We start from the raw sequence: 16081 nt of genomic DNA on the forward strand, positions 1-16081 counted from the left end.
AAAACTGGGAAAGGAAGAGGTGTACAAAAGTGTGTTTGGGAAGGAAAGTCTGCATGATGAAACTAATAATGATGGTATGAAGGTTGGCTAGTTTGCTTCTGCAAACAAGTTGAAGGCAGTAAGTACCTGTTTTCCAAGGAAAAATATCTACAAAGGGACATGGAAAATACCAGGAACAAATGACGCAAACCAAATAGACCATATATTGATATCAAAGAGGTGGGTATCCATTATGGAAAATGTGCACACTTTCTAAGGACCTGATTCTGATTCTGAGCATTACCTAGTAGGAGCCAAAATGAGACAGAAACTTGCCATGGTTGCCAGAGGAAGTGGTACAATAGTAAAGAAATGGAATGTAGAACAACAGAAAGATGGTACCAGAAAAGATTGAGACAGGAGTTATAAACAAAAGATGGTGGAGATGATACAGACAAAGAATCGAACTCTATTAAAGATGTCATTAGGACAACAGCACATGAAATACTGGGGGAAGCAAGGAGACGTAGGAATGAAGACTGATATGATGATGAATGTAGACAGGCAGTGGAACAGAAAAAGGAGGCTAGACTCAAATGCTTGCAGTGGGATACTACATCAAATCAGGCATTATATAATGAAAAGAGAATAGAGGCAGCAAGGTTATGCAGGAGGGAAAAAAGAGAAGCCATGAAGAGAAAGATAGAGGAGATGGAAGAGCGCTACCACAGGAATGAAAGCAGAAAATTCTACAAGAAAATTAAAGAAGGAACTCAAGAATATAGTAGACCAAAAGTAACAGCTTGTAAGGACAAAGAGGGAAATTTGCTGACAGATAAACAAGATGTTCTGGACAGATGGAGAGAATATTTCAAGGGAATTTTGGAGGGCAATCCTACCAAGAATGAGGATCCACTCTATTACACCGTAGATCCAGAAATAGAAGAATTAACATTAGATGAAGTACGAAAGGTAGTGCATTGTTTAAAAAAAATTATAAAGCACCAGGAACTGACGAAATAACTGCAGAGCTGCTAAAAAATGGGGGAACTGATCTTCATAAGCACATCAAGTTTGTGCGGAATCACGAAAGAATCCCAGAAGAATGGAATTTAGGTGTAATCCAACCAATACACAAAAAAGGAGACAAGGTCTGCTGTTCAAATTACTAAGGAATTACACTGCTGAATGTAACCTACAAGATCTTCTCTAGTATTATCTACAACAGATTAGCACCATATGCAGAAGAGATTCTGGGGAGGTATCAGTGTGGATTTTGACCTAATAGATCAACAAGATACCAGATATTTGTGTTGAGGCAAATACATGAAAAGGCATAAGAGTATAGCATTGAGCTTAATAACCTCTACGTAGACTTCAAGCAGGCCTTTGATTGTCTCGATAGAGCACAAATGCTAAATGATTTGCTGCTGCTTGGTCTACCATTGAAGTATGTCTCACTTATTCAAGCAAGTGCTGCAGTGCGAGTGTATGGGGAACTGAGCAATTGGTTTAGCATTAGTAAAGGAGTCAGACAAGGGGACGCACTCTCTACAACGCTTTTCAATCATACTCTTGAAGCAGCCACGTGGAAGCTTCAGATATCTGGTTACATAGGCGCAAAGTAGACACAGATATGTGCATATGCTGATGTAGCAATTATTAGTAGAAGAAGGGTATCACTATAGAGGACAATATAGGAGCTGAAAGAAGTCACAGGATCTAGAGGCCTTTCTATTAATTAAATAAAGACTAAGTACATGAATTTCACTAGGAAAGAAAATAACAACTTGGATAGATTAGCAGCAGACAGTTTCAACTTTGAACATGTGCAGAAGTTTGACTATTTGTGCTCCAATATTAACAGCTCAAATTCCATGTCAAATGAAATAAAACTGCGCATCCTAAGTGGTAATAGATGCTTCCACATGTTTAAGAAATTGTTGGCCTCTAGTTTATAAAATAGGCAGCTGAAGCTGCAACTATATAAGGTCATCATCAGTCCAGTTGTAACCCACGGATGTGAAACACTGGACACTAATGAGTCTCGATAAGCAACAGCTAAGGATATTTGAACATAGAGTGCTGTGTAAGATCTATGGGGCAGTTCAGGATAATAATGGTTTCTGGAGATCTAGAACGAATACTGAGCTAGACCGCCTCATACAAGGAGCTTGACATCATAAGAATTATAAAGAGCAGAAGAATAGCCTGGCTTGGGCATGTCCTCAGGATGGATACTGGAAGAATGACTAAAAAGATTTTTGAATGGAGGCCAACTGGAAGAAGACAGAGGAAGGCGACAAAAACGGTGGATAGATGATGTGCGAGAAGATATAAAATGTCTGAGTCCGAGGATGGTGGAAAACCGCACAGGAGAGGGCAGAATGGAGGAAACTTGTAATGCCGTGAGGAGGAGGAGGAGGAGGAGGAGGAGGAGGAAAGTGGAGTAGATAAATGAGAATTCAGACATATAAAAAACAAGGCTGATAGGAAGTGCAAATGGTAAAGCAGTGATGGCTATAGGAGAAATGAAAAGCTGCAGAAGTATGCATGACTGGGAAAGATAGATGCTGCTTATGGAAAAGTTAGAGAGACCTTTGAAGAAAAGAAAAGTAACTGTTTGTATATCAAGAGCTCATATGGAAAACCAGCCCTAAGCAAAGAAGTATATAGAGGCGCTATCCAAGGAAATTGAATTTGAAGACAATATTATAGAAAGAGAACAGAAAGTAAATGAAGATGTGATGAGAGTTAAGATACTGTAGGATGGATTTCACAGCTGTTCCACTCTTTGAATAGCTCATGAGAAAAGTCGACACCTGAGCCTTCTCATACATCATCTGATTTCTCTTATTTTATTATAAAAGCCATTTCTCTGTATGTATGTGGGAGTCCACAAAGTACAAAGATTATCCAGAAAGCAGGTTACGTTTTGGTATTTAGAAAAGAGTATAGGAAAAGATTATTTTATTCATTTGAAAGCGATACTTTTCATTATAGTCTCCACACAAATTTGAGCACTTGCAATAGCGGTGAACGAGCTTTGAAATTACATTGTGATAATATTGTGCCTCCTGACATTTAAAACAGTTAGTCACATCCTCCCACAGTTGTATGTTGTCACGAAAGTGTTACATTGTGATCCACATCTTTGTGGTTGGAAATGTGTGGTGGTCATTGGGTGCAAGATCTGGAGTGTATGACAGATGAGGAAACGCCTCCCACTTGAGAGTATAGATTACTTCTCAAGTGTGATTTGCTGTGTACAGAGTGAATGAATGTTGCCGTGTGAGAACAAAAATTTTTAAGCTCAACTTTCCTTACACTTATTCTGAATTGCTTTTCTCAAGTTTTCCAATGTAACTGAACAAGAGCTCTGTCACTTTGACTTGGCGACCTTCTTGAATCTTCATTCGTTTTTGCGACCATTTCGTCAGTCACAGTGCTTGGTTGTCCACCTCGTTCTTCATTGTGAACATTAGTTTGGCCACTTTTAAACCTTACACACCACTGGCACGCTCCACATTCAGTGATTACATTGTTTCCATACACCTAACACATGCCTTTAAATTTCAGTCAGTTTATGTTTTTATCTCCAACCAAAAACTTTATTACCGACCGCACTTCACAACTAGGGGATTTTAAATTGCGGCATATATTTAAAACTTTTATTTTGAAATAAAGGAAAGTGACACAAACCTCATGCCGGTAAGGCTGGATACCAACTGAACGAATAAACACTCGGCACTGGCCCCCGCCATTTTTGCTGCAGGCAAAAATGTAGTCTATTTTCTGGATAGGCTTCGTATTTTCACTTTTGGTGGAGAAAGTTGGTGGTTGAAATTTAGTGAAAAGAACTTGCCGCGACTGTCTTTTCTTTTAATGATAGCCAGCTGAACTAGTGCATCATCATCCATAACTCTCTCCCTCCCTCCCGCTCTCTCTCTCTCTCTCTCTCTCTCTTTCTCTCTCTCTCTCTCATGTCACAATAATAGAAAATGTGCTGTCCTCCTGTGAACTTTTTTGAAGTCCTGCATCAATCCTATCTGGTAAGGATCTCATACCACATAGCAATATACAGAAGACGATGGACGTGTATAGTGTTGTCAGTCTCTTTAGTAGATCTGTTGCATTTTCTAAGTGTTCTGCCAAACAAACAGTCTTTGGTTCACCTTCCCCACAATATTTGCTGTGTGCTTGTCCCTGTTTAAGTTATTTGTTATTGTAATCCCTACACTAATATCTACATAGATATTCCACAAACCACCATACGGCACATGGCGGAAGGTACCCTATACCACCTAGTCATTTTGTTTCCTGTTCCACTCACAAATAGTGTCTGTATGTCTCCACATGAGCCTTAATTTCTTGTATCTTATCTTCATGATCCTTATGTGCAATGTATGTTGGCGACAGTTGAATTGTTCTGCAGTCAGCTTCAGATGCCAAGTCTCTAAATTTTCTCAATAATATTCCTCGTACAGAATGTCACTTTCCTTACAGATATTTCCATTTGAGTTCCCGAAGCATATCCATAACATTTGTTGTTTGAACCTACCGGTAACAAATCTAGCAGCCTGCCTTTGAGTTGCTTCGATGTCTTTCTTTTAATCCTACCTGGTATGGATCCCAAACTCTCAAACAGTACTCAAGAATAGGTCACACCAGTGTCCTGTATGCAGTTTTCTTTACAAGTGAACCACACTTTCCTAAAATTCTCTCAATAAACCGAAGTCGACCACTTGCATGGCTATCACAGTGCTCACATGCTTGTTCCATTTTGTATTGCTTTTTAATATTACACACAGACATTTAAATAACGTGTCTGTGTCAGGCAGAACACTACAAATGCTCTATCCAAATATTGTGGGTTTGTTTTTCCTATTTATCTGCATTAATTTATATTTTTGTACATTCTGAGCCAGCTACCTTTCATCACACCAGCTCGAAATTTTGTCTAAGTCATTTTGTACCCTCCTGATGTCACTCAACTCTGACACCTTTCCGTACGCCACAGTATCGTCAGCAAACAGCAACAGATTGTTACCCTCCCAGTCCACCAAAACATTTATGTATGCAGAAAATGCTAGCGGTCTGTCACACTTTCAGGGGCACTCCTGATAATACTCGTGTCTCTGGTGAACATTTGCCATTGAGGACAATATACTGGGTTCTCCAACTTAAAAAGTATTTGAGCAATTTGCATAATTGCTCCATGTGCTGGTACCTTTGTTAACAGCCTGTAGTGGGGCACCGTGTCCGATGCTTTCGAGAAATGTAGAAATTTTGAATCTGCCTGTTACCCTTCATCCATAGTTTGCAGTGTTGAGAGAAAATGGCAAGCTGAGTTGTGCATGAGTGATGCTTTCTAGAACTGTGCTGATTCTTGGACATAAGCTTCACAGTCACAAGAAAATTTATTATATTTGAAGTGGGAATATGTTCAAGGACCTAGGTATTTAGCTGAATCAGCTGACTTTAAATTTGTGAGGTTTATCATGGAATTGAGAGTTAATGGTTTATTTTTATTTTTTTTCTTCTCTGGTAGTCTTGTGAAGGACCTTACGTTTTATTGTTTATCATCAGTTACCACTGTTTATGCTGTGCAGGCGTCGTGTCTGAATAATACTGCAGTTGGATTTGATCTTCTGATGACTTTACTGTTCAGTAAACAACAGCATTGTTGGCAGACCATTTGAGAAGCCTGCTTGTATTATCTCCTAAACCATTTTTATAGGTCTAGAATTGCAGAGGGCCCAAGACCACCTTGGGTGACCCCAGATATCTCGATAGCTTGAAGAAAGGCAAACATTATTGATTAGAATATCTGGTGTCTGAGAATAGAAGTTGGAATATTTGCAGGTAGGGAAATTTGGTGGCAGAAGGATGAGAAACTCTGGTAAATGACAGACTCGACAACGAAGTAGAATAGGAAACTACTCTCAAATGTGGTGCTAACACACTGACTGTGTTGTCAATCGTAAGTGCCACAAGAGACAGAGACCTGCCAAGGGGCGAGAGTAATGCTGGTCCGTCGCCTGAAGCAGACCGAGTGCAGAATATCTACCAGCACTGGGAGCAGCGCTTATAAAGGCACGCATTATGCGCGCCCCTCATGATGCTGCACTGTTCTCCAGACTTCTGTTCCTCCCAGGAGCTTCTTTACAGCTGGTCACGTAGTCTCCTGCCTCGTAGCATCTCTGCTGGCGTTGAGCTCCCCTTCTGTGTGCACACATTGTGCAACATTGCAGTTCTAACTACTCACTCTTAAGTGACTCCCACGACTCGTTCACAGCTACTCTCTGAAATTCTGAAGGTAGCAAGGATTAAACACTATGAGTGTAAGATCATCTCTAACTGTGCAGAAACCAAACTGTAGTCATAAGAATCGAATGATACGAAAGGGGATCAGTTGTTAAGAAGGGACTGGAACAGGCGTGTAGGTTTCACCCAATGCTATTCAATTTATATGTCGATTGAACAATAAAGGGGAACACGAGAAATTTGGAAAGGCAGTTAAAGTTCAGTTAGAAGAAATAAAACTTTGAAATATGATGATGACATTGTAATTCTGCCAGAGATGGCAAGTGTCTTTCGAGAGCAGTTGAACAGAATGGATAGTGTGTTGTGAAGAGCTTATAAAGTGATCATCAACAAAAGTAAAGCAAGGGTAATGGACTGCAGTTGAATGAAATTGGGTAGATGCTGAGGGATTAGATTGGGAAATGGGAACCGAGAAGTATAAAGGCTGTCGAAAGAAAACAAGCCGGGAAGAAAACAGTAAGTAAACTGTTTATTATTTCAGAAGTAATCACCATAACTAAATGGGAATATTGAGAAACCTCACCTGTCCATTTTTTGACAAAAGAGATTGAGCTAAGATTTTGTACTTAAAATGTATTGGCTGGCCGTGATAGAGAGAAACCCTTTTCTGTGTTTCTATACAGTTGTTGTATCACCTAAACTGAAGAGAAACTCCATATACACAAAATGTATGCGATTTCTCAAAATTTTAAGTTGCCAGCACTGTTGACTATCAGTGTTATTGAATTTATCCCACTGTGAGACAAGACGGTTAATGCCGTCGTGGGAAATTTTTGCGATTGCCTACGTAACCACAATTGTACCCGAGTGTGGTGCATCCTTTCTTCCAAAGCACATTGATGGCTACAAATGTCTTTTTTCAGGGTTCCAAAAATATGGGAAGAAAATGGGATCGTATGGATGCTGCGTAAGGGCTTCCCAGTGAAACTTCTGCAGCGTAGTCGAAACGACCACGGCAACTTGTTAACCAGTCCACGAAGGGGTGCACGGCTGGGTACAGTCGGGGTTCTGAAGGCGAGCACAAACATTATTCTGTGAAGGCATTGACTCTCTTGTATCACAGTGGGATAAATGTGCTAACAGTTACAGTGATTGCTTTTGAAAGAGTAAGTAGTTTACTTTTTTCATCCATCTCATTTCCATGTGACTGCCTCTTAGAAGATTACTTTTGCTATTTGGGTAGTAAAATAACTATTGACGCCAAAGTAGAGAATATCTAAAATGGACACTAGCTATAGCAAGGAAAGCATTTATGAAAAAGAGGGAATTTGTTAATATCAATAAAAATTTAAGTGTAGGGAAGTCTCTTTTGAAGACAGACAAAAATATGGAAACACCGTTACCATTATCTTCGTAATACTCTGTGGGAAACCCGTTGGCATGCGAAACAGTTTAGATTTGTCTCTGTATGGATAAATACTGGTCCTGTATGGTGTTGTAGGGAATCTTATACTATTCTTCCTGGAAAATAGTGGCAGGTACGAGTAACAGTGATGGAGGTGGATAGTGATCGTGCACACTTCAAAGTAGATTGCAAAGGTTCAAGAATATTGAGATCAATTCATCCTCGTGCCCAGAAAACCGGTCCCAGACAACGTGAGCTGTGTGAACGGCACCGTGTCGTCTCGGAACACGTTATCACCATTGGGGAACGTACATTCTACTATGGAATAGACATGATGGCCACTGCAGTACTGTGAACTTGTAATGGGGTCCACAGAACTGCTGCGCAAATCGTCACCGATCCACCCTGCCGTGTTTCACTCTCGGTACGTAATGTCAGCCAGAAGTTAGAAATAGTATCAGACGAGACTCACTGACCAAATTACTTTCTTCAATTGCTCCATAATTCAGATTTTATTGCTCTGACACCACATTTTCCTGTTACGGGCTTTTGCATCACCTTGATGGTTTTGGAATTCCAGCTTGCCCTACAATTGCCTGGTTATGGAGCTCCATTCGTGTTATGGTGCAGGCAGGACTTGCAAGTCAGGCTTCCAGTTCTGCAGTGACTTTTGAAACTGTCATCGTTTTATTTTTTGTTACAGGCCTCTTCCGTCACAGTCACGCGACGCGTGCTTTCGAACGCATTGTGACTTAGCAGATGTTGTTTTCCTGCTTTCCCTGTACTCGGTATAGATCTTCAATACAGTACCTCTTGAAACATCGAACACTTTGACTGGCTCGGTTACAGAACTGCCCAAGATACGATCACCGACAATTTGCCCACGTTCGATTTCACTTAGCTTCGACACGATACTATCACACTACACAGAATGCAAAATGTTGAGAACATTGTACAGGTGCTGTTCGTGGTCAAATATGACAGCACTACGTGCAGTTTTGACTAGCATCTGCATTTACATTTGAGCACACATTTCTCGCTGTGTTTCCTTATTTTTGACCGACCCGTATACTGATCGGTGTTCTCATTCCCCACCTTCTTAGCCGAGGTCACTAAGGTACACCTGCAGGGCAGGGCTATCCTTTGAAGTAGTGGGTTGGAATCCTGTGGTGGAGCAACTGCCGGTGTTTTGTCAGTTCAGGAGGAAGTTGTGGTCTCGTATTTAACTTTATTTAATCAGGGAGACAAAACAGCAGTGGGCCTAGCTCCCTGTTACCCAAACTGAAACTAAGTTTATTGTGGGTTATCTCTCCTTGCCATTCTAGTAAAGCCAGGCAGTAATCTTGAAGAGTAGTAGGTGAACCTTACTGGTTCTTTCTGACACACTCTCTCTTGAGGAATTAGTGACCCAAATATTTTACGTCATTTGGCTTCCAGTTGCTTTGTGTCGGAAACCTATCTGCTTGTTCATTACCACCAGTTCCTGAGTGAACAGCTACCAGTGCAAGTTTACCTTGCCGCTTTCTCCTAACCTCACCGGGGTTTCGTCTCATTCTGCGACGACCTTCGATCTCATCGCAGGGCCCGATGAAGTTTTCGGAACTACTCGTACGCTTTAACTAATGTAGAGACCACGACTCATATAGTACCTTTACCAATTCTCCTCTCTGTGCACTCTGAGTGCAAATATATTTGCCCAAAATACTGCAAAGTGAGATCGTGCCCTCTGGTCTAGGCTGCACCTCGTGTACCCAGGCCCCAGCAGTATTGTTGTTTTTCCACTGCTTGCTGCCGGCAGCTCTATGCCGAGTGATTTGTCGAAGCAGCTGAAAACTATTATATAGTTGGTCTGCATTTCCTGTACCGTTCCTGTATTTACTGCATTCTGGATATCGTAACTGTATGTGTTATGGTTAGGCAGGCTAATCTCTGCACCTTTCTGAGCTCCTTAGCAGCCACTTCATTCCACTGTACTGTAGCCCCGTAAATTATTATAGTTTATGTTATGGAGACACACATCCAGTGTGCGCTCCTGGGGTTTACACCCCAGTTTTTACTAAAGGTTCTGCTAGTGCTGGTGGCATATAGTTCCTGTTTGGCAAACTCTGCTCCCTTGTTGTGGATTAAATCCCAAATGTTCCACAATGTCACACAAAGTGAGGGCACGCGACACTCTCAATGGCGGTCGCATGGAGCCGTTTAGCTCGGAGGTCCCGTCGGTGATATTCGAGATGAGAGGCCTCGTGTCAGCACGGTGTTTTGAACCTCTCCTCTCTCTCGTAGTCATAAAACACAAATGTGGTGCTACACTCAATGCATCCTACCTTCAGTCACTCGCACACAGCAGACACAGTTAAGAGACGACTCTTGTACAATGCTTGGGAAAGGTCCGCTGTGCGTAGAGGAACAAAGGCCCTTTTCTGATTAAGCAGCTGAAGCTACGTTTCTGGGTCTCCCAGCGGACATTACTATATAACTTTACTTTTTCTGGTGTTAAATAACAACAGATATCATTGTGCCCATGTAAATATTAAGCTAACAGTAGGAGAAAAATCATTGCTACTCAAAGCAATTGAAGGAGTAGCAGCTCCCTATCCCTATTCTCCAATGAAGTAGCTGGCCTCATAATTGGGGTATGATACTTATGGTGTGAAGTGGTGCAAATGTAATTTAAATATGCGAAATGAATGATAGCCAGATGTTAATGTGGTGTACAGAAACAAGACTTGCTACTTAAGTGTTCTTATTTTCTCTCTCTCTCTCTCTCTCTCTCTCTCTCTCTCTCTCTCTCTCTCTCTTGAGTGTGTGTGTGTGTGTGTGTGTGTGTGTGTGTGTATTGTGTTGTGTTGTAACACCTCCGTTTTTATCCTGACCTGATCTGATCTAATAGCAGCCCAATATTTATTATTAACATGACCGTGAACCTAATGGGGCTGGTAATCTGAATTGACTGCTACGGAAGTTGTTACTTTCCAGTTCGTCCTGTGCAATACATAATACTGAATGTATGGTAATAAGAAACACCAACACAGTTCTACTAATTACGAACTTATATTCTGCTCAAAACACAAAAAGGAGACAGCCACTGCCTTCGTCATACATATCTAATTGCGGCTAATCTCAGCACAGGCTTTCTTCATTTTCCATTATCGTCACACACTAATCCATCACTGCATCCAATACTGCAATCCAAGGTTAGGCTGGCGCGGTAGACGCGAAACCAAATATCGGCACTAGTAACGTCACTGATCACTTTCCCGGTATTAATTTATTATTTAGGTGTCTAACCACGGCGATGGTGACATCCTTCTTGGTTAAAGACCCCGTATTTCAATAATGGCCTACACACACACACACACACACACACACACACACACACACACACCCCTTTCCTGCCAACCACTCTGGCGCATCACGACACTCGCTCTCTCAACACGTCACAATCGATTGTTCGCCCTATCGACCTGTGCCGAGTGCAAAGTTATAGTAAGGGCCTACAGACCCCTTCCAGTGTGTGTGTGTTTTTTTAAGTAGATTTGCTGTAGAAAATTGTTTTCGGGCTAGCTTGTTACATTAAATACGTAGGTGCAGCTCTCAGCTCTTTCGGTCCGTTACTTTCCTGATGAAGGCAGCACGGAGTTTTTTAGGGATTTAATGTGATGAGCTCACAGGGAGCAGTGTATGCATCTTTTCTCAAATGTTCATATAATTTTGGCGTAAAACTTTCAAGATACTAGTGTGTCCTTGCAGTTGCAATACATCAATATGGCAAAACGTTTTTGCGTTCTAAAAACATTGATTCTGTAAATATCTGTTTATACTGTTTACAGAAATTAGAGAAGAGAGTTATTTTTGGCAATAACTCAATAACGCGGAATTTCTGAATTGATTTGTCTCGGAAAGCTTTGAATCCGAAAGTGCTCCAAATACAGAAGGGTAACGATTACCTGGTTATTCCTTTTTGTTTCTCTCTCCATTCCCATCCCTGCCCCTCCAGTAGTAGTGAAATGTCACGGAGGCTGTCAGTGGAAACCCGATAACTCCAAAGGCCTCGAGATAAGACAGTGCTCTCGGTCATTTTCAGTTGTTTCTCATGTTACCACTGTGCCACCCCCACTCCCAAACCAACCACTTGCCTTGGAGGTGCCAGGCAGCCTGCTCTGTCCTCTTTCAGCTAATTTGTGATATTTGCACCAAATTTGGTTGACATTGCTCCACACATTCCACACTTGTAATGGACACGTCTGTCCGTTTCCACCACCACATATGGGTCAGTTGTCGCCAGTAGCGTTATCGTTCAGTGTAGTACGGGTGAATACTGTCGATATGACACTAATGTTTTCGACAACTATTAATGTTGCCCCCTTCCACCTAATCCCCCCTCCTCAGCAAATCTCCCGGGACAAAATACCATCGAAGCTGGCATTGGTCGGCCTAGTAACACTATAACTATAAATCTGATGATAATGTTTGTCACTTCCAATATTTTTAGCACTTCACCACCTCCCAGTTCTGCACTATGATTGCTAGTGGTACAAGGAGCACCTACCATTCAACCTCCACTCCCAGTAATTTTTTGTTGTTCTGGAAGACAGGCCATATTTGTACCAAGTTTGATTGACACATTCCTCCTGGCATTTCAGAGCTACTTAAGTCAGTGCGAAACTGCAAAAATACATGAGTGTGCACACATGCGCACATGCAAAACTGTTTGAGGATGAACCACTTAACATGTGTCATCAGACGGGCATGCAACTAGACAGAATTCCCGCACTCACTTCTGTGGAAGTATGTAACATACTCAGTACCACTTGTCTCTGGTATTGGATTGGAAAAGGAGAACCAGTTGCATGTTGCCTGGTCACCGTCCTGCCCTGATCTGATGCTTCTTTCTTGTTCTTGTATAAATAATAATATACTTTTTTGAGTCATATCAAAAGCCTCATGTATGTGACATCTATTCCTAATGTAGAAACACGTCTTGCCAGCATATCTGCACCATCTGATGAGATCGCTTGGTGCTCAATGTTCTGAATAGACTGCAACAGAAATTTCTGCGAAGATATTATGCTTGTATTGAATGTAGTCATTAGAACACCTTCTGTAATGCACTACATTGCTGAGTGAACTGTGCATTGCTTTGCTATTCTTAAGGCACAGTTGCATTGATTATCCTTTTGTCTTATATTTCCAAGCTTGCACTTTACTTCCAACACCAGAAATTCATATTCCACAGTTGTCGTATTTTCACTCTTCTGTTAGCTCCTTCATTTTGTACGCATCCTTTTCGTTTGCCCTGTATATGAGTAAATTAAGAAACTGAGGCTAGCTGTAATTAATAAATGTAATGAATTTCTAATAGGGAAGGGAGTTCTTACAACCTGCAGAATGTGCTCCCTTTAACTGAGCTTAGGATAGCAAAGTTTAATGCCATTCTCTATGACTCCTTTCACTCAGCACAGGTCCATCGTACTTGTTTCAGATCCCCCGAAGCGAGGTAGCTCAATGGCGGAAGTTCTGCGCCGCATCTACTCGCAGCACGGCATGCGTGGGCTGTTCGCAGGACTCACGCCGCGCCTCGTCAAGGTGGCACCGGCGTGTGCAATCATGATCTCGAGCTTCGAGTACGGCAAGAGCTTCTTCCGCAGGTACAACGAGCGTCGAACGCCACAGCGGCGAATGCCGCAGCGGCATGCCGGGCAATACCGGACGACAGTATCTGCCCCCGCACCCGGCGTGCATGCCAGGAATGGGGCGATGGAGGCGCCGGCGTGGCAGAGCCGCCGGTCAGATGAATAGGGTGGGGGAGGTTTCTGGCTGGGTTGGAAATTGTCAGCAGGCCGGTAGTGGTTTGATCCCTCAGTCTGCCCTCGAAAGTGCGTGCCGGGCAAATTTTTTATCCCCTTGAGAGTACGAGTTGAATGCTGCATATTTCTATATTTTTGGGAAATTTTTTGTTCTCTTACGTATGGCAGGTCACAGTGAAGTCACTTCATGTAAAAGCAAGATGATTTATTTCTATACCCATCAGAATAAATAATTTGTGATGCAAATATTTTTCTTTTATTCTGTTACTAGCTCTTGTTTATTTCATTATTTGCCCCCTCTGGGATGGTTTCCAAGTTTTCTGATACTTCTATTGTCTTCACCTCCAGTATAAATAGAAACGGCTTTAAAGTGTATGATATTAGAAAATTATTTTAAATTCTGAATGAAAATAATATTGAGGTAGTGAAATCCACGAGATGCCTCAATTAGTATTGGAATTTCTTGTAATTTCCTTCCTCTTAAATATTGTGCAGACTGTCAGGGGACTAGGAAATAGGATTTCGGTGTGAAAGAAAGCAAAAATGAACACAACACAGTAAGGGAGAATACACTAGAGATGTGCAAAAATGGAAGAAACATTTCAGTTAAATTTTTTTTAGAAATATAGAAAATTGGAGTACAGTGAGACTTGAGTGCAAGTGGGAAGAGAGTAAATCTCGTCAGTTTAGAATTTGGTACAGTATTGACGGCATTATTTCTTCCTTACAGGAAATTTCATGCATGTATAGGTTTAAATGTCGATTGCCACGCAATTGGGTACTTTTGGGTCGAATAATTCTGGCAGACTGATGTGAGCACAAAGTGGTGGATGAGCAGGACGTTGCAGCAGTGACCAGGGTTCCACTGCAAGTAGCTGGAGAGATCTGCCACAGGCTACTCGGGCGAGACTCGAACTGGCACTCCCGTACTGGCCTGGTGATATTTGTTTTAAGCTGTAACAGTTGCACGCATGGATTCCCTATATTTCTGTGCTCGGCGTGTGACACCCTTAGTTACCACTAATAATAGTTTTCACTACATAAAGGGTAACATACTGGTGGATGGGTCAGCTAGCAATGTTTTCCCCAAAGGATTTCCTGTTTAGATTTATGCTCTGTTAATGGATTTTATAGATTTTTATGATATTATGTGTAGTAATGTGGCAACAGATGTTTGTTAACCACTTTAAAATGTAGTGTATATTCTGAAATGCAGTGATGTGACGATGCACTGTAGCTGATATGTCTTGCAGAGCTTATATTTGTGGTTTCATTTGGGCATTTGTCCCATAAAGGGAAAAACGGTGGCACGGCACTTCCTGTGCCTGTAGATTTAAAGTCTGATGTCAATGTAGAATTAAAAGGAGGAGAGGAAGCAAGAAGAATAAGAAAAAGCAACAGCAAAATTGTGCATTTTATTTCAAATTGACCTATAAAATTGTTTTAAATGTCGATCACAGGAGTCTTATTAGTGTTGAGCAAGGTGAAGCTCGCACTGGCAGATGTGTGTTGCTCTATTAACTGCAAGATAATTTACTGTTTGTGAGAATGTTATGTTAAATCATTAAGAGTTGTGACTGCAGATCCACTTGCATCACAATATCCGACTTGTGCATCACAAATGCTGACTTTTAAATTTTATGTGTGGGATTTAATTACCCAAGAAGACTGTTGAGAAGGGCATGTTGCATGTACACAGTAATAATGTATGAATAAAGGACTGTGAAAATGGTATTGTGAGTGGATTCAGGAAATATTTGGTCTGAAATTGCTTTGTCAGAATCAATGGAACTGTTTTTTGTGCTTCCTTTATCATGTACTGCCAGCAAGGGGAAAAGTGCACTTACTCTCTGTGTGTGTGTGTGTGTGTGTGTGTGTGTGTGTGTGTGTGTGTGTGTCTGGCGGGGGGGGGGGGGGGGGGGGGGGGGAAGGAAAAGTGGATAACTCACAAATTTTAAAAAAACCTATTATTAAAAAAGGCCAGTAAGAATAATATGAACACCTGAATGAGCTGCTTCTACATCCACTCTCCAGTGAATAATTTCTAATTTAAGGGTGTACAAAAATCTTGCAGGCCCACCACATAGAAGAAACGTACTTGTTTCAATTTCGTCTTTTTATCTGTCCAGAGTTCGTTTTTGGTTTTTAATGGTGGTTGACTCATTCCAGTGAGTAGATTCCCACCAGTGCCTTTTCTTTCCTTCTCTGCTACAATGAAATAATTGTAATGTTCTTGCAGTATACCATTTGTAACAAACTGTGAGGGCATTACATATTTTCCATTCCTGGCAACAAGAGTCATACATTCAAACTATTGTCCAGTTGTACTTCCTACTTTGTTACTCAGTACAATAGAACCCTGACATTTTTTGTTGCTCCTAACTTGAATTTCTGTCTAATTTATGTCATTTCCCCTTCACTTTGAATACACCTTTCTGTTCCCAATTTCTATACAGGAGAACACACTTACTTACAAATTGGTGTCATTTTGTTTCTTAGTTAATTTGTGCTTATCGCTTTATGCACTTCAAGCAGCTTCCTCAAGTTGTGTGTACTACTCAACACATTGTAAACTTGGATGTATTATTACCTTGGCAGTGGGTAGATGGAATACTCTGTTCCT

General features: G+C 41.3%; 1 protein-coding gene across 2 annotated transcripts in view; it reads left to right on the top strand.

The window, feature by feature from the left end:
* LOC126428109 (probable mitochondrial glutathione transporter SLC25A40) overlaps positions 1-15192 on the top strand; it is a 92440-nt gene extending 77248 nt beyond the window's left edge. For both annotated transcript variants that reach the window (XM_050090013.1, XM_050090012.1), the window contains one exon: positions 13134-15192. In XM_050090013.1, coding sequence (XP_049945970.1) covers positions 13134-13450 — 317 coding nt within the window. In that variant the 3' untranslated portion in view covers positions 13451-15192. The remainder of the gene's footprint in view (positions 1-13133) is intronic.
* Positions 15193-16081: the final 889 nt, after the last annotated feature.

This window comes from Schistocerca serialis, chromosome 12, assembly GCF_023864345.2.
Source record: "Schistocerca serialis cubense isolate TAMUIC-IGC-003099 chromosome 12, iqSchSeri2.2, whole genome shotgun sequence".
Taxonomy (NCBI): domain Eukaryota; kingdom Metazoa; phylum Arthropoda; class Insecta; order Orthoptera; family Acrididae; genus Schistocerca; species Schistocerca serialis.